We start from the raw sequence: 19,243 nt of genomic DNA, 5'->3' as shown, positions 1-19,243 counted from the left end.
GAATATTGTATTTTGTACATACTGGTGTAATGATGATTCATGGGGCTTCTCCAACTAACACATAAGCTCGGAAATCAATGAATCACTCTGTTGGTCTTGAAGACCTCCAATATCTGAACTCAAGAATGATTTGGATCACCGCAGGAACTCTGAGAATGTTGTGATTTGCATATACTGGTGGAATGATGTCCCATGGGGTTGCTTTAACTAACATACAAGCTCAGGAACCTGTGAACCACTCTGTTGGTGTTGTAGAACTTCAATATCTGAACTCAAGAATGGTTTGGAGTACCGTAGCTATTCTGGGAATGTATAGATTTTTTTATATATTGACTAAATCATGTCCCATGGGGTTTCTACAACTAACACACACGCTTAGGAACCTATCAATCACTCTGTTGGTCTTGTAGGCCTCCAAGATCTGAACTCAAGAATTGTTTGGAGTGCCGTAGATATTCTGGGAATGTTGTATTTTGTATATACTGCTGTAATGATGTTCCATGGGGCTTCTCCAACTAAGACACAAGCTCGGGAACTTATGAATTACTCTGTTGATCTTATAGACCTCCAAGATCTGAACTCAAGAATAGTTTGGAGTACCGTTGATGTTCTGGTATCACTGCGATTTGATAAAAATAGTTTAATTATGGCCAAACATTTCCAACTTCAAATTAGTGTTGAGGCCCCGTAAAACGCTTTGTTGTTTATGTATATCATCGAGATCTGAACTCAAGGAAGGTTTGGAAGCCCTAAAAGAACTCAAAAAAATATTATTTCCCATGTTTCTACTGTTTCATGGTTTGCATACGTTTTTGAAGCAGAATGTTCAAAATTTATGTTGAAAAACTACAAAAAAAAATCCGTATTGAATCGGTTAAAGAAAAGCAATAATTTATTCATTCTAATAGTCAGGAGGCACTTTAAAAATCAGATCAATCTACCTAGCAGTGATGATGCCTCCATCGGTGCATTAGGGAGGATATTGAAAAAAAAACACATAAGAAAAGTCTAAAATAGCACTTTAGGTAAATGGATTTCAATTTTTCATTGATTTACGTTTTATTGATATACCTCACAGCCAAAAAAAAATCCTAATTAATCACCCTAGCGGTAATAGTGCCTCAAGGAGGTTATACAAGGAGGTGGCGCAGATCAGTGCTGCATGCCACTAGTTCTCTCTTTTACTCTCCCTTCGATCTTGTGCAACGCAAATAGTGACAGCGGAAGAGTGAAAGAGATAACTAGTGGCACGCAGCGCTGATCTACGCCACCTTAGTAAAGTCTAGCTCATTGATAGTGCCTTTCACGTTCATTACAAAAATTAATATTTTGGCCATAAATTTCCGGTCCGGTCTGACCAATTTTCAATAGGAAACAATGGGACAGGATTCCCCGCCGAATGCAACTTGTTGCAAGCAAATCAGTCAACGATTTATTCCAAAAAATGTAGATAGACATACCCAAAGAACAAAAATATGAATTGAACTCGTTATTTCAATCAATTTTGTCTAAATAATCATAAAAACTGCATAAAAACGTCATTTGAAATAAGTTAGGGGACAACTAAAACGACATTGAATGATTTGTCAATAAAATAAGGGTGCCCACAACCGAACCAATAAAGGTGCCCACAACCGAATTTCGCAGCCTTTTTGCAAAATGAAGAAAAAAAAATTCGAGCTAAAATGTTAATGGCAATCGTCATTGAGCCTCAAAATAGATTGCATTTATTGTATAAATATGCATTGGAACTCACTTTTTGAATTAAATCACTCCATTTTATGACACTTTAAAAAAGGCTAAAAAAAACTTTCGTGTTTTCTTTTTGTAAAAAAAATTGATTTGTTCCTAGTTCAAAGTAGAGATCTCCATCCGGCTTGATATTAAGCACAAAATATAATGTTACAATAGCAAACCAATAACGGTTGGGAGGGGTGCCCATAACCGAAGGGTGCCCACAACCGAACCTCCTCCCCTACCATTAGCCCCACCATATCAGTGTGTGCGGATTGGGTTCACCTTATATTCATTATTCATATACACTAAGGTTTTTTTTTACGTCGCTCCATGTACCGCGTAAAAAAAACCCGCGTAAAAAAAACCGCGTTATTTAAAAAAAAAACGACGTAAAAAAAAACCGCGCTATTTTAAAAAAACGACGTAAAAAAACCTATTGGGGGACTTAGAAAATTTTATATGTTGGTGTCTACTGGGGACTTGGAAGATTTTTTCATGCCGGTGCCTACTGGGGACTTAGAAAATTTTAAATTGGGACTTATAATGGACGGGGCTTCTTCCTATTTGTTTGCGAGGTGTTGTTTGTAGGTCATAGTACGCGTGATATGGTACATGGTTTTTGTGATATGAAACCAAGAATGTGTTCCGATCTATGCTCAAGCTCATCCAAGAATCTCCTGAAATAAGGCCTTCAGATCTATGAAATAAGGCCTTGAGATCTATAAAGATCTGTCCTCTTGTTTCAAATATGGTACTTGCTCTGTGTGACTCATAGAATAGATTGTGTTCAAAGCCTAAGTTATTGATCATCCAAAAAAATCCCGAAGTAAGGCCTTTAGATCTACACGCGTAACCGAAGATCTGTCCGCCTGATTCAAATATGGTACATGCTCTACGTGACTCATAGAATAGATTGTGCTCAAAGCATAAGTTCATGGTCATCCAAAAAAATTCCGAAGTAAGGCCTTTGGATCTATACGCGTAACCAAAGATCCGTCCGCCGGTTGCAAATATGGTACATGCTCTGTGTGACTCATAGAACAGATTGTGTTCAAAGCCTAAGTTATTGGTCATCCAAATAAATCCCGAAGCAAGGCCTTTAGATCTATTCGCGTAACCAAAGATCTGTCCGCCTGTTTCAAATATGGTACATGCTCTACGTGACTCATAGAATAGATTGTGTTCAGACCATAAGTTCTGGGTCATCCAAAAAATCCGAAGAAAGGTCTTTGGATCTATACGCGTAACCAAAGATCCGTCCGCCGGTTGCAAATATGGTACATGCTCTGTGTGACTCATAGAACAGATTGTGTGCAAAGCCTAAGTTATTGGTCATCCAAATAAATCCCGAAGCAAGGCCTTTAGATCTACACGCGTAACCAAAGATTTGTCCGCCTGTTTCAAATATGGTACATGCTCTGTGTGACTCATAGAATAGATTGTGTTCAGAGCATAAGTTCTGGGTCATCAAAAAAAAATCCGAAGTAAGGCCTTTAGATCTACACGTGTAACCAAAGATCCGTCCGCCGGCTGCAAATATGGTATATGCTCTGTGTGACTCATAGAACAGATTGTGTTCAAAGCCTAAGTTATTGGTCATCCAAATAAATCCCGAAGCAAGGCCTTTAGATCTATTCGCGTAACCAAAGATCTGTCCGCCTGTTTCAAATATGGTACATGCTCTACGTGACTCATAGAATAGATTGTGTTCAGACCATAAGTTCTGGGTCATCCAAAAAAATCCGAAGACAGGTCTTTGGATCTATACGCATAACCAAAGATCCGTCCGCCGGTTGCAAATATGGTACATGCTCTGTGTGACTCATAGAACAGATTGTGTGCAAAGCCTAAGTTATTGGTAATCCAAATAAATCCCGAAGCAAGGCCTTTAGATCTACACGCGTAACCAAAGATTTGTCCGCCTGTTTCAAATATGGTACATGCTCTTTGTGACTCATAGAATAGATTGTGTTCAAAGCATAAGTTCTGGGTCATCAAAAAAAAATCCGAAGTAAGGCCTTTAGATCTACACGTGTAACCAAAGATCCGTCCGCCGGCTGCAAATATGGTATATGCTCTGTGTGACTCATAGAACAGATTGTGTTCAAAGCCTAAGTTATTGGTCATCCAAAAAAATCACGAAGAAAGGCCTTTAGATCTACACGCGTAACCAAAGATCTGTCCGCCTGTTTCAAATATGGTACATGCTCTGTGTGACTCATAGAATAGATTGTGTTCAAAGCATAAGTTCATGGTCATCCAAAAAAATTCCGAAGTAAGGCCTTTGGATCTACACGCGTAACCAAAGATCCGTCCGCCGGTTGCAAATATGGTACATGCTCTGTGTGACTCATAGAACAGATTGTGTTCAAAGCCTAAGTTATTGGTCATCCAAATAAATCCCGAAGCAAGGCCTTTAGATCTACACGCGTAACCAAAGATCTGTCCGCCTGTTTCAAATATGGTACATGCTCTACGTGACTCATAGAATAGATTGTGTTCAGACCATAAGTTCTGGGTCATCCAAAAAATTCCGAAGAAAGGTCTTTGGATCTATACGCGTAACCAAAGATCCGTCCGCCGGTTGCAAATATGGTACATGCTCTGTGTGACTCATAGAACAGATTGTGTTCAAAGCTTAAGTTATTGGTCATCCAAATAAATCCCGAAGCAAGGCCTTTAGATCTACACGCGTAACCAAAGATCAAAGCATAAGTTCATGGTCATCCAAAAAATTTCCGAAGTAAGGCCTTTCGATCTACACGCGTAACCAAAGATCCGTCCGCCGGTTGCAAATATGGTATATGCTCTGTGTGACTCATAGAACAGATTGTGTTCAAAGCCTAAGTTATTGGTCATCCAAATAAATCCCGAAGCAAGGCCTTTAGATCTACACGCGTAACCAAAGATCTATCCGCCTGTTTCAAATATGGCACATGCTCTGTATGACTCATAGAATAGATTGTGTTCAGAGCATAAGTTCTGGGTCATCCAAAAAAAAATCCGAAGTAAGGCCTTTAGATCTATACGCGTAACCAAAGATCTATCAGCCTGTTTCAAATATGGTACATACTCTGCGTGACTCATAGAATAGATTGAGTTCAAAGCATAAGTTCTTGGTCATCCAAAATTTTCCGAAGTAAGACCTTTGGATCTCTGGATTCTGGAACCCATTTTGATGAGCTCAGCTGCGACACCATCCTTACCAGCTGCTTTATTGGTCTTTAGCTGTCTGATGGCATCCTTAACTTCCCTCAGGATATGGGCAGAATTCCGGTGTGTAGGCTAAACGGTGATTATGCTTAAGCTGAAGAACCGGTCTTTGATCCTCAACCTGCACATTCTCTCATGAATCGGTCACCACCAGATCGCGCCTTTGAATATCGCCCATCACTATGGGGACAAGGAAGGCGAGGTACACAGTCTATTATATGAACCACACAGAGCATGTACCATGTTTGAAAAAAGCCGATAGATCTTTGGTTTGTAGCATATTTGAAACAGGAAGTTAAATCTTTGGTTACACGTGTAGATCTGAAGGCCTTACTTCGGAAGTTTTTTGGATGACCAAGAACTTATGCTTTGAATGCAATCTTTTCTATGAGTCACACAGAGCATGTACCGTATTTGAAACAGGTTGACAGATCTTCGGTTACGCGTGTAGATCTAAAGGCCTTGCTTCGCGATTTTTTTGGATGACCAATAACTTAGGCTTTGAACACAATCTATTCTATGAACCGCACAGAGCATGCACCATATTTGAGAGGCGGATAGATCTTTGGTTACGCGTATAGATCTAAAGGCCTTACTTCGGAATTTTTTTGGATGACCAATAACTTATGCTTTGAACACAATCTATTCTATGAGTCACGCAGAGCATGTACCATATTTGAAACATGCGGACAGATCTTTGGTTACGCGTGAAGATCTAAAGGCCTTGCTTCGGGATTTTTTTGGATGACCAATAACTTAGGCTTTGAACACAATTTATTCTATGAGTTACACAGAGCATGTACCATATTTGAAACCGGCGGACAGATCTTTGGTTACGCGTGTAGATCTAAAGGCCTTGCTTCGGGATTTTTTTTGATGATCAATAACTTATGCTTTGAACACAATCTATTCTATGAACCACACAGAGCATGCACCATATTTGAAGCAGGCGGATAGATCTTTGGTTACGCGTGTAGATCTCAAGGCCTTACTTCGTAAGTTTTCTGGATGACCAAGAACTTAGGCTTTGAACACAATCTTTTCTATGAGTCACTCAGCGCAGGTACCATATTTGAAAAAGGCTGATAGATCTTTGGTTACGCGTATAGATCCAAAGGCCTTACTTCGGAATTTTTTTTGGATGACCCAGAACTTATGCTCTGAACACAATCTATTCTATGAGTCACACAGAGCATGTACCATATTTGAAACAGGCGTTACGCGTGTAGATCTAAAGGCCTTACTTCGGGATTTTTTTGGATGACCAATAACTTAGGCTTTGAACACAATCTATTCTATGAGTCACACAGAGCATGTACCATATTTGAAACAGGCGGACAGATCTTTGGTTACGCGTGTAGATCTAAAGGCCTTTCTTCGGGATTTTTTTGGATGACCAATAACTTAGGCTTTGAACACAATCTGTTCTATGAGTCACACAGAGCATGTACCATATTTGAATCAGGCGGACAGATCTTCGGTTACGCGTGTAGATCTAAAGGCCTTACTTCGGGATTTTTTTGGATGATCAATAACTTAGGCTTTGAACACAATCTATTCTATGAGTCACACAGAGCATGTACCATATTTGAAACAAGAGGACAGATCTTTATAGATCTCAAGGCCTTATTTCATAGATCTCAAGGCCTTATTTCAGGAGATTCTTGGAAGAGTTTGAGCATAGATCGGAAGACATTCCTGGTTTCATATCACAAAAACCATGTACCATATCACGATCCATACTAGCGTACTATGACCTTCAAACAACACCTCGCAAACAAATAGGAAGAAGCCCCGTCCATTATAAGTCCCAATTTAAAATTTTCTCCCCAGTAGGCACCGGCATAAAAAAATCTTCTAAGTCCCCAGTAGGCACCAACATATAAAATTTATAAAAGTCCCCCAATAGGTTTTTTTTACGTCGTTTTTTTAAAATAGCGCGGTTTTTTTTACGTAGTTTTTTTTTAAATAACGCGGTTTTTTTTTACGTCGGTACCGCGTAAAAATATCCGCGTAAAAAAAACCGCGCAAAAAAAAACCGCGTAAAAAAAAACTTCAGTGTATTCAAAATTCATATACCAAAGAACAAAGGAGGCCATTCACCTCGTGTCACATTATGGCAAAATCGTGTCTCGCGCAAGCGCTCAATTTAAATTCAGATTTTTAGATGGATTTTTCGGTGGCATCGATCAAGATGAATACACAACTAGGTGTTCCAATCTGCCAAATTCACGATTCAGCCATCTTGGATTTTAGTATGGGAGAGCCAGCCGGTTTGTTTATGTTTTGTACCGAAAATGAATTTTTCACCCCCGCCTTCTTCTCGTCCATAAATTGGGCAGATTGAAACACCTAGCTGTGTATTCATCTTGGCATCGATGGTCTATGGCGCATGCGGCGATTCTCTGAGGGCTAGGGGAAGGTGGGGAGACTTGATCCTCGGAGAGACTTGATCACCCCCTGTTTTGTCGAGCCTTAAAGCAGTTTTGTTCTAGCGTATTTTTTAGTATAGATCAGCTAGACAAATGACCTTTATGTGGCGAGTTATTTTTTGGATCGACAACGTTATTTAATCTGCAGGGCGGTTTGTTTGTTTTGACCTTCATAAAGATTTTTTTTATTGGCCACGCAAAACTTTTCATAACAATGACCAAATGCTTTCGGATTTTTTTAACAGCACAAAGCCATAAATATGCTTAATGATCTGTACTGATGAAAATGTCAACATTCCATCAAAGTTTTAGGATATTTGGATTTGAAGTTATTGCTTCAATATGGGGGCACTTGATCCCCCATTAGTCACCCATACAAAAATTTAGGCGAAAAAAATCAATAAAATATCTGTTCTCAGGCTTCTAATTTTTAGTAGATTTGACAGATTTGATGAAGAGTTGGCAAGAAAAATTATTTATTGCGTAGATATCATAGAAAGGGGATCAAGTCATTTATACGCACAGCAAATTCGAAAATTCCGTGTACTTTGAAGGATAAATATTTAAAAAATCTGAGGGCACCTTTCTAATTTTATCAAAGCAAGTTTTTAAGAAGGGATCAATTTCCCCCAAATATTTTAAAAGTCGATTTTTGACAGTACTCTGAAAAATCGATTGTGTATCGATAAGAACAATAATTTAAGGGCTGTCATACATCAGTAAAGTTAAATACTATATTTCTTAGAGAGTCTGTGTAGAAATCGGGCATTTTTATTTATTTTTGGCTGTGGTACATCGGAAATTAGAAAAGGGGATCAAGTCTCCCCAGTCGCCCCAATGGGTATGCCTTTATTTTCGTGTTTTGGGTGTTTTAGACATATACTGTTTTTAAGAAATAAGAATCTTTGGACGAAGACACCGTCATAAAGTATAATGAACTATTTGTTTTGAAAAATTGGGATAGAAGCATCGTTTGGTGTGAATAAAACACGTAGGGAAAAGTAGGGCAAGATGACCCAATCAAGCATTGATGTATGCAAAACAGCGGAATCATACCTAATGCTATACATGACATGACGATGAAAACCAAAAAAATACACGTCATGATAATATAAAATCAATTGCTTCTTTATATTTTCTTGTATTAGAGACGAGCCAGCCTAGGGCTGTAAATCTCTTTAATCAAGATAATATTAATATTTTCTTATGAACATCTTTTTGCCTGTTTCGTACACAAAGGTGAAACGAAAAGACTATATGTTCACTCCAAAATGAGTATTTGGCAGAAGGCCCGGAGACCCATCCATAATCTTCTTCTATATACATAAAAATGAATTTCTGTCTGTCTGAACCTTATAGACTTGGAAACTATTGAACCGATCGGCGTGAAAATTGAAATACAAAGGTTTTTGGGGCCATGGAAGGTTCTCAAGATGTTTCGAGATCCCTCCCTCATTTGGAAAGGGGGGCTTTCATATATATTTTGGAAAGGGGGGCTATATATTGCATATAAATGAAACGCCAATTTCTTTATATCTTGAAAATTAATCAAGCAAATGAAACCAAATTTGGCATGTGGAGGTTTTAGAACGGAATTTATTTCTGATGGCTTTTCTACAAACGTGACCTTTAAGTGGTAAGGTGACTCAAAAAACTCTTTTACACTTTTTTCAATGAACCATATCGGTCGACGTATGGGTGGTGTTAAAACTCATGGAAAGTTAGAGAGATGTAAAAACAGTAATTTGGAGCTAGAAGGCAGAGGTTAATTTTCTATGAACAATAAACGCTTAAAAAAAGCGATCATCTATGAAAGACCCTGATTAATTCCCCTAGCTGTGACTTTCTTGTGCGGTTAAAAAGGTTAAAGCATATATAGAGTTAAATTTTTCACTTTTTCACTCCATTCTGCAATAGCACTGTCGACAATTGGCATTTGTCTAGACATTAAACAATTAAATTTGCTTCATAGAAAAATAAGCGTATCATTCGTGATGCCAATTAATTGGTAGCCCCGAGCCCCTAGTTATACGAAGAAGAACAGCAACGATTAATGATAGAGAATATTGCTTGGGGGCACTTTTCGATTAGTATTGCACTAATTGATGAGCTTTCAAGGATAGCTGATATTTGTCTTTTTGGTAACATTTATCCAATCCAATCCAGTAGGGTAACCGTACCAATAGTGAAGGTATTATTAGATCCACAAAAGATTTTTTTCTATAAATTGATAATTATGAGCAGAGCTTTAAATATTCGATTAATTTTTATGAAGCCCATCGGCCTTCTTTGTCACTTCACTTCTGAACATATTCATATTCGGCTCTGCACCGTCAATTTTCAGAATGAATATGGGTCAGTGAGTATTTATATGAATATCACAAATTATTAAATAATCGTAAAACTCAACACATGTTTGATGATTTGAATAAATAAACTTACTTACTTACTTATGGATCCTGTACACCTCCGGTGGTGCAAAGGGCCGACTTGAAAGATCTCCATCCTGAGCGTTGCCCGGCTATCGCTTTAACCTGTTGCCAGGTTAGATTTCGGTCGACTTCTTTTATTTCTTTATTGAGGCTTCGCCGCCATGAACCTCTGGGTCTGCCTCTGCTGCGATGTCCCGCTGGGTTCCAGTCTAATGCTTGTTTACAGATTTAGTTTCCGCCCCTACGTAGAGTGTGGCCGACCCAGCCCCACTTCCGATCCCGAATTTCTGTTGCTATCGGCCTCTGGTGACAACGACGATGGAGCTCGTTGTTTGAGATCCAGCTGTGAGGCCACCAGGCCCGAATTATATACCGCAGGCATCTGTTAATGAACACCTGCAGCCATGGAGTGTTCTCCACTGATACACACCATGTTTTGCTAGCGTAGAACAGCACAGATTTCACGTTAGAATAAATGAATAAATAAACGCATAGATCTAATCCCGACGTTCAATTGAGGGACATTTAAAGCGCCAAATGTCAATATAATCAAGGCTAATTTTGTTTTTTTTTTTTCGCGCGCAGTTACTATACTCAGTGGTTAGTCATTCTATGTTTTGAATAATCAAAACACGAATGTCAAAAGTCGGAGTGAATGTGCTTCATAAAAGTGAATATTTTATGCTCTGATTATGGGAAATTTACAGCTTTAATATATTGCCTATGATCGCATAGCAGTGCCATCTTTGCGCTAGATTTCCTATTCATATGGGACTGTTATGCGATTGTGGGCAATATATTGGCCAATAGAACTAATAAATTTGTTAACAAAAATAAGATTGATATCATTTAACATCAACAACTACCAAACATTGTTTACAGCACTAATGGATGGGTACACTGTTCCTTTAGCGGCGGTAAAAATAGTTTTGGTGCTATCCATTGATTTCTTATGCGACTCGCCACTATTGGCTCCACCAAGGTGAAGGTTACCCTACCGGCGTCGAAACCGGCGTGTGAGGTGTGCTATCAAATACTGCTTTTCAAGGTACGAAGCAAGGGAATATTTATTTTGTTTCGAAACAGTTTGCTTACTTTGTAGCAAACTTGTAAAGCGCTGCTTTTGACTTCCACCCGAATTGTCTGTTAGATAATATGTATAGGGGAGTTTTGATACAATATGTAAACGATGGATGATTATCCCAACAGCTGATGCAACTCGTGGTAAATTCGCCTTCTCCACGTACCTTCCGCCATCTGCACCCCAATATAGACAATACGCAGCACTTTCCTTTCGAAAAATCCAAGTGAACGTTGATCCTCCACGAGCATCATCTAGGCCTCGTGTCCGTAGAGAACTACCGGTCTGATAATCGTTTTGTAGATAGTCAGCTTTGTACGGCGGCGAACTCTATTCGATCGGAGCGTTTTGCGAAGTCTAAAGTACGTACGCTTTCCAGCCACTATGCGCCTCCGAATTTCTCTGCTGGCCAAGTACAATAACTCTACAACCACCTCGATTTCGTCACCACCGATAAAACTCGTGGGTGGCTTACATTGTCCTCTCTTGAGCCTCTTCGTATCATGTACTTCGTCTTCGACGTATTGATGACTAGTCCGATCCGTTTAGCTTCCCTTTTCAGCCTGATGTAGGCTTCTACCATCTTCTCAAAGTTACGTGCCATAATGTCAATATCGTCGGCGAAACCAAACAGCTAGACGGACTTCGTGAAAATCGTACCACTCCTCTCAATCCCTCCCCTTCATATTACTCCTTCCAAAGTGATGTTGAATAGAGATTCGGAGCCGGAACACATATGTTCTGCGCACGTGATCCCAGGTCCTTTACCATACCACCACCGTTGATCATCACACCGCCATTCAGGTGATCTTCATACTGCTGGCACCCCCTTTGAATCACCTCACGTTCTATCTTAAGAAGGTTCCCGTTTACGTCCTCACACATATCAAGTTGTGGCACATGGCCATTACGTGAATGGTTTAACTTCTCATAGAACGGTATAGTTGCTCCATTTCTTCACGGTCTCGATATTCCTGCTGGCGCTTTTTCCTACGAAAAATCGAGTTTTGTCTGTTCCGCGTCCGTTTCTATCGTACCTTGTTCGCCCTCGTGCGATGCAGCAACCAATCATGTCCATGCAAGTCCGTAATACCCATGCGGTCATTTCAAAATAAATAAGATGCTCTAAGTTTCCCAAACTATTCTGAAGTTTGGATCAATTGGTATACCAGGTCAACTACGCTCGAAACAAAAACCGACAGCAATCAGTCATAGTCACACAACTCCCTAGAGCCCACGCGTATGATTTTCCACTCTTCTTCTTCTTCTTCTTCTTATTGGCATTACAACCCCACACTGGGACAGAGCCGCCTCACAGCTTAGTGTTCATTAAGCACTTCCACAGTTATTAACTACGAGGTTTCTGAGCCAAGTTACCTTTTTTGCATTCGTATATCATGAGGCTAGCACGATAATACTTTTATGCCCAGGGAAGTCGAGACAATTTCCAATCCGAAAATTGCCTAGACCGGCACCGGGAATCGAACCCAGCCGCACGGCTAAGGAGGGCCCCTCAGTGCCACTCAGTTATACCCAAACCAGATGTTGCAGACTATCCTAACTGTTTGGATGGCCTTCGGTGTATTGAAATGCAGAAAGATTGGTACCACATACCTTGGCAATTTCTAAAGATCTGTTTAAAAGAGTTCTGACAGATGTCGAAAACATTAAAAAAAAAACAGCCGTTACTGCATACGCCTTAAGACTTACACTTCAAAGGCTGGCACAGTGGCACGATGATACTTTTATGCCCAGGGAAGTCGAGACAATTTCCAATCCGAAAATTGCCTAGACCAGCACCGGGAATCGAACCCAGCCGCCCTCAGCATGGTCTTGCTTTGTAGCCGCGCGTCTTACCGCACGGCTAAGGAGGGCCCGTACAAGATATACATATTATTCAGTTATAATGAAATTGAGATTTATCACCTCAAATTGTTACCGAATGATTTGGCTTGCCAAGCGATAACACCACATACCTTGACAATTTCTAAAGATCTGTTTAAAAGAGTTCTGACAGATGTCGAAAACATTTTGGAAGCCGTTACTGCATACGCCTTAAGACTTACACTTCAAAGGCTGGCACAGTGGCACGATGATACTTTTATCCCCAGGGAAGTCGAGACAATTTCCAATCCGAAAATTGCCTAGACCAGCACCGGGAATCGAACCCAGCCGCCCTCAGCATGGTCTTGCTTTGTAGCCGCGCGTCTTACCGCACGGCTAAGGAGGGCCCGTACAAGATATACATATTATTCAGTTATAATGAAATTGAGATTTATCACCTCAAATTGTTACCGAATGATTTGGCTTGCCAAGCGATAACACGATCCAATTAGTATGGACCGGAATGATGCCACTATACCTAATATTGCACTATAATGGTACCATATTCATGAGCGCTCTTTTTTTCTATATCTAGATATATGCATGGCCGTGGTTGCACAAAACGACATACTGTAGGATGCACCGATGATCTATCGGCAAACAATGCGACAACGATGGAACCTCCACAAGCTCACTCACCAGCCCCGTCGAACTCAGGCACAAGTGGAGGAGGGCGTACACGAAGGACCGGGTTGCTCACAGTCATGGAACGGCCTCCTGGTATGTATCGCAAATTAGGATATTATGCTGTTTCCTGATAACCTGGTTTTGTTTTATAACTATTTAATTTGCATGCGTTGTACATAGCTGCAACTATTTAATCCTTTTTTATTATTTTTGATTACCAACTTGTTTTATTTTATTTCTTTCCGTTTGATTTTGGTATTGTCTCGATGTTGTAATCCGTTTGCAAATCAAATTATACCGTGTAGTGATTAGTCCTGAACTGGTGCGTGAAGTAGAGGCACGTATGAATCGCAACTATCTACCTCCATCGCTAATGACCACTACGATGATGCCAACACCCTTGTCGTTGATGCCAGCACATATGTCCGGAATCGGAGTAGGTGGGTCCGGATCGCTGCCGATGAGCGGTATATCCGGCATACAACCAGCCAGAACAAGCGCTCCGGCCCCAGCTTTTGGAGGATTTGGAATGTCAACTGGAGTCGAGCAAAGTTCTCCACCTCCTCCTCCTCCCTCCGGTTCCTCTTTACAAACTACCTCGACACAGCCCAATACCCCTAGTACTGCACTGCAGAATGTTAGTAGTAGACGCTTTCCTAGAACATGTAAACTGCCTACCGTTCAAGAGATTGGTAAGTCAATCGAGCTACGTTATCTCCGACATCTTCGCTAACTAACCACGTTCATAAACATCGCCGTCTACCGTTTTGCGGGCTCATTTACTAATCAATATGCTTGGAATTCCCAGATTTTGAAATAAGTGTTGTTTGGTGTTCATTTCATATTCATTCCTAATTGTATTCTGACCCAACGCTCATTCCCCTATCATACGTGCCGTAATCGAGCAGTACCTTCTTGTCTACTCAACAGGTCGCTACAGTCCGGTTCGCCGAGCATCGGAGGGTTCCAAAATCAACACACAATTCCAAGGAGCATTCCAGGAGTGCCAGCAGCTCCAAAAAGGCCTCAATGCCAGTGGCGCTCAGCAACGAAACCTACTAATTACACCAAGTCCTCCGCTGGCGGACAACTCAGTGAGCTTACCGGGCTCGCCAATGCACTGCAAACCCTTTGAGGACAGATCTCAGCAAGACATTACACTGCCCCAGGATATGATATTATCGCTGGCTCCGGGGCTTGAGAAGCTAGTTTTAGAAAAGCGGATACAGATTGAAACAGCGAAGTGTATTATGAACACGCGAACAGTGCCATTCGAGGTGCGGCAGCAGTTGGGATTATTCGCCCACGCTGTAACACCTGACCTAGGTTACACGCTGCAACAACAGCTGCAGCACAGTCAGAGCGTTTCTCCACTTACAGCTCGGCAGGGCACACTTCAGCCCAACTTTGCGGGTAGTAGTATAGGTTCAGCAAATTACGGTTATTTTGGTGGTCTACCGTATCCTGGAACAATACCGGGATTGACTTTCCCTGGTAGTAATAGTAACAGTGGATGTCCCTCCCCTGTGTATTATAGTGAATGTCCCTCGCCCATCCTGCCTACCGGCGGCGGTGCTTCACCGATGCACCAAATTACTCGTGGTATTAGTATTATGAACACCGGAGGAGGTTCAACTTCTGCAGCTGGTGGTTCGATTACGAGAGGCACCTCTGCAGCCTATTCGGTGTCCTGCAATGAACCATTAGATCTTAGTATGGACGTAGTTAATAATGAAGAGCTAGAGTATCCAAGAAATAATTTTCTCATGAACCCTTCTACCACTAGCGGTTCATCACTTAATTACCTAGATATGAAGAATTTTAGCCTTATGCCACCACAACAGATGCGTCTTACTGCAACGCCCCCAACATCGCCTAATCTATGTATTATACAAGAAGAAAATCCGAACTCTGCACTATTTCAAGGAAGTGCACATTTTAAAAGTCAATCCGCTGGAGCTTCTCCAGAAGATTTAAGTTTTCAACATACTCACCCCCAGATATACTTGACAGATGTTCAAGGAAGTGAAATCACATTAGTTGCATCGTCGGACTCTAGCCATGACAGCGACGATTCGCTCAACTGCAAGAGTTCGGGTCTGGGGTTCCAGGGGCTTCTGATATCGGAACCCTCAAGTGATATGCCTTCTATAACACGTGGTGTTGGGAGGAAAGCTAGTCTCGAAACCGAAAACAATTCAACGTCGACCTCGGCAAAGTTGGATACGGACACCAGTGAGTCGTATGCTCGCCGAGGTAGTGATAAGTCACTCGGTTTCAGTGACGATAGTCTAAGCAATGATTCGAACCACTCGAATCTTTCCCCTAGTCAGGAACCGTCCGCTAGTTCCGGTTTCAAAAGTTGCGATTCTCATTCCGAGCAAGACGCTCGACTTAGTCCGGATTCTTTATGCGACAACAAGATGGACGAGTGTTACGAATTGCCCTTGCCACAAGAATGTTCCGCTCTCGACACTTCTCGAATACTGGAGATGGTGAAGCGAAAAATTGACTCCAAAGTGCCACCGATGGGGTGCGTTTTCTATACACAGAAATCAGACCCGGATGGTGGCCAGCTCAGTCGAAGTGAAATGGATAGTTCCTTAGCGATGGGAGAAAGCTCCAATCTGAGCCTGGAGTATTCGGGCGGACTGCAGATTGAGTTACAGGTTTTCGAGGGACGCATGAAGGATAGCCATAACAGTGGAAAGGGGATAAAGCTTCGGCGGATATCCGGTGATCAAAACGAGTACGGGAAACTTTGCCAGCAATTAATAACTTCGTTGACTGTTTGAAAGTACGACAACCGTTTGACAGTCAATTACCGTAAACGCGTTTAAGTTTTTTCGCTATTCCAAGCAATATTTTGCAATTCTAGGAGAAAATTGTTCACGTGTCTAACATTAATGCTGATTGATATTAGTGGTAGTAACAATGTTTCGATACAGGTGTTTAAATTAAGGCCTGGAAGGAAGGCTGAATCCGTTTTCAAAATTAATTGGATTTCCTTACTTATCGATAACAGTTTGTTGGTCTTTTCAGGCTGCTGATATGCATCAATCAAATAACCTTGGCCATTACGACCCAGATAAAAGTTTGCCTTTCTCGTACGCCAAGATTGTTCCAAGAACCTTTTGTACTGATTATGCGCCTTGCATGAGTTGATATCGACAATTCACCATACCTTCCTATTTCGTAGGTCTGTATGCTTATTTCGAATTTGGAGCGGGGTGGCACGGATATACGAAACTACTTGTTGAATCAAGAGGATATCTACATGTGCCAGCTGCCAGCGTGAGTTAAGTGCGGTGGCGGTTGGCATTCGGAAACAGACGGCTTGTCCACAAACGTGACATTCAAGGGCGTCCTAATTAGGAGTTTGTGGGTTCGAGACACCAAGACACACAGATTCTTTTTGGTAAAATTGAAATCAATTTGTTCATTTGGAAAACATGTGCTGTTCCAAAGCACAACCAAGATCCTTCATTTCATGCAATACAGACACGACTCTAAAACTGGAAATGTTCAGGTTATTTTCATACAAAAAATGGAACTTTCATATTTTTACGTTTTTTTTTACAATATTTAATATTTTTCAATTTCAATTAGGTTCTGCAGCGCCTGTACGTAACCTCAAACTGATGACAGATTAGTAGTACTTCGCGTTGCACTCGGGGGCAGCCAACCAATCACGAAGTCGAACCTTGTCGGAGTCCTCGTCGGAGTCAGTGGATAGTACTACTGAACTGTCAAAAAAGTTCATTTGACGAGGACCGAATTCATTCGTGACGTCATGCTGCAGAACCTAATATTTCAATATTTTTGCGTACTTCTTGTTGGACTCAGGGGCAGCCAACCAATCACGAACTCGACCCTTGTCGGAGTCCTCGTCGGAGTCAGTGGAAAGTACTTCTGAACTGTCAAAAAAGTTCATTTGACGAGGACCGAATTCATTCGTAACGTCATGCTGCAGAACCTAACTGAACTGTCAAAAAAGTTCATTTGACGAGGACCGAATTCATTCGTGACGTCATGCTGCAGAACCTAATGGAACACTGCTGGGAAAACCAGCGAGTCTGTTCTATTTTGCTGAAGATTCAAACTAGAACAGGAGGGTGAAACGTCTGTCATCCGCGGAACAATGGCACTCTACCCAACATCGTTTTTGGTACTTCTACTTTTGGTACCCTGTTTCTGGGTAGTATACTCGAATTCAGCGCTCATTTTTGGGTGATTGGTTCATAAGCAGTTAGTGCTAATTATCGGCAATTAAATTCTCCTGGCGAAAACATGCAATTGGTTGAGGTACATCGAGCCTTTTGTGTTTGTATGGCATCCGTGTGTCGAAAAATAGCTCGTCGATACTTCCGAAGTTTTGTTATCATAAATTAAACGAAATTAAAAGAAAAAACACTGTACGCCATATTGAATGAATGGTGGGTAGGCGTATTAGCCTTCTCTTCAGTCCCCTGAACTAGAATAGTAATCGAAAATTTAGAATGAAACTGAACCACTACTGATTTCACTCTTATACCAGTTTTATTTTTTGACAGTTAACTAGTATAAAAAATGAATCTAGATTCATATTCAAACTGACAGCCTCGAACGACTTGAATCAAAGCTCTGGGGTGGCATTGTGCATCTCGAATCGAATCACTCGATTCGTACGTTTTTGCATTCGTTTCGAAAAAATTGCGGCATTATGTATTTCGTTCGACTTCATTCAGTCGCAGTACAAGATTTCGAATGGTGCTGTACTAGTTCAATCGAGTTCAATCTTCTGTCAAACGAAATGTAAACAGAGAGAATAAGAGATAGCTGTCTCCGTGTTTAGTGTGCCGCCCGCAGGAGAGACAACCTTCAGCGCATGGCGAATGTGAGTAAACAGAGAGAAAAAGAGTAATTTCATCTGCGTGTAGCATGTTGCCTGTTGAAAAGGCATCCTTCAGGGCATGAATTGGCGGTTAATTTATAAATAAGCAAATTGGGCTCAATGACTATAAAAAGGAATATTATTTATTGAGCAGTTGCAACCGATTAAAACATTATGCCGATACAATATGTTTTGTAGATTGAGATATTGTTACGACACAAATTATAAGTTTTATGTTTTATTGGCCCGTTTATATATTATCTAGTTCTAGAGAACAATGCATTATCCGACAATTCTCGCACTAAATTAGCATAATGTAAACTTTTATTAGCGGAGACAATTGTTTACATTGTGCTAATATCGTGCTAGTATTGTCGGAGTGCATTGTCCGCAAGAACTAGCGAATATGTAAACGGGTCATATGCCACAGATCAAATTTTGAGCGAAATAATTAAAAGCCAAGAACTAGCGAATATGCAAACGGGCCATAAAGAAGGATTCGATAATAAATTACTTTGATGTTTCCATGTGTTTTATTTAAATGCACTTGGGTTATCTCTTGCGCGTTTTTTGTTCTTTAACTCAACTATTTTTACGTAGATTTTAGAATATACACGTTTTTACGCAAATTTTCCCCATCGGTTATTTCGAAATCGTCAAGAAATACGTGAAAACTACAAAAAATTTAGTTGAAGTCGTTTTTCGTGGATTTGGGATAATTAGAAATTGCATATTGTCTGGAAACTATAAAAGTAGGTATAATAATGGCATTATTTCCTTCAAGATACAATAATGAAGCATTTATTCTCTTCCCGTAGAGTAATAATAACAAATATAATTAAAAACTTTCAGCAAGAAATGACTCTCGAACAACATTCGAAAGCTAGAAAGGTGACGAGTGTTTTTCATTCGACTTGAGTCGTTTTTCAGTGTGCTATCGAGTATCCATAATGCCAAAACATCT

General features: G+C 40.6%; 1 protein-coding gene across 4 annotated transcripts in view; it reads left to right on the top strand.

The window, feature by feature from the left end:
* The window catches only part of LOC134211571 (serine/threonine-protein kinase SIK3 homolog), a 50,980-nt gene extending 32,037 nt beyond the window's left edge, over positions 1-18,943 (top strand). For 2 of the 4 annotated variants that reach the window (XM_062688556.1, XM_062688555.1), the window contains exons 4-6: positions 13,315-13,499; positions 13,712-14,098; positions 14,337-18,943. In XM_062688556.1, coding sequence (XP_062544540.1) covers positions 13,315-13,499; positions 13,712-14,098; positions 14,337-16,201 — 2,437 coding nt within the window. In that variant the 3' untranslated portion in view covers positions 16,202-18,943. The remainder of the gene's footprint in view (positions 1-13,314; positions 13,500-13,711; positions 14,099-14,336) is intronic. The other 2 variants (XM_062688558.1, XM_062688557.1) reach the window with 1 other exon arrangement.
* The last annotated feature ends 300 nt before the right edge of the window (positions 18,944-19,243 follow it).

This window comes from Armigeres subalbatus, chromosome 2 (genome assembly GCF_024139115.2).
Source record: "Armigeres subalbatus isolate Guangzhou_Male chromosome 2, GZ_Asu_2, whole genome shotgun sequence".
Classification (NCBI taxonomy): Eukaryota; Metazoa; Arthropoda; class Insecta; order Diptera; family Culicidae; genus Armigeres; species Armigeres subalbatus.
The sequence above is the reverse complement of the archived record's forward strand: the minus strand, read 5'-3'. Positions and strand labels throughout refer to the sequence as shown.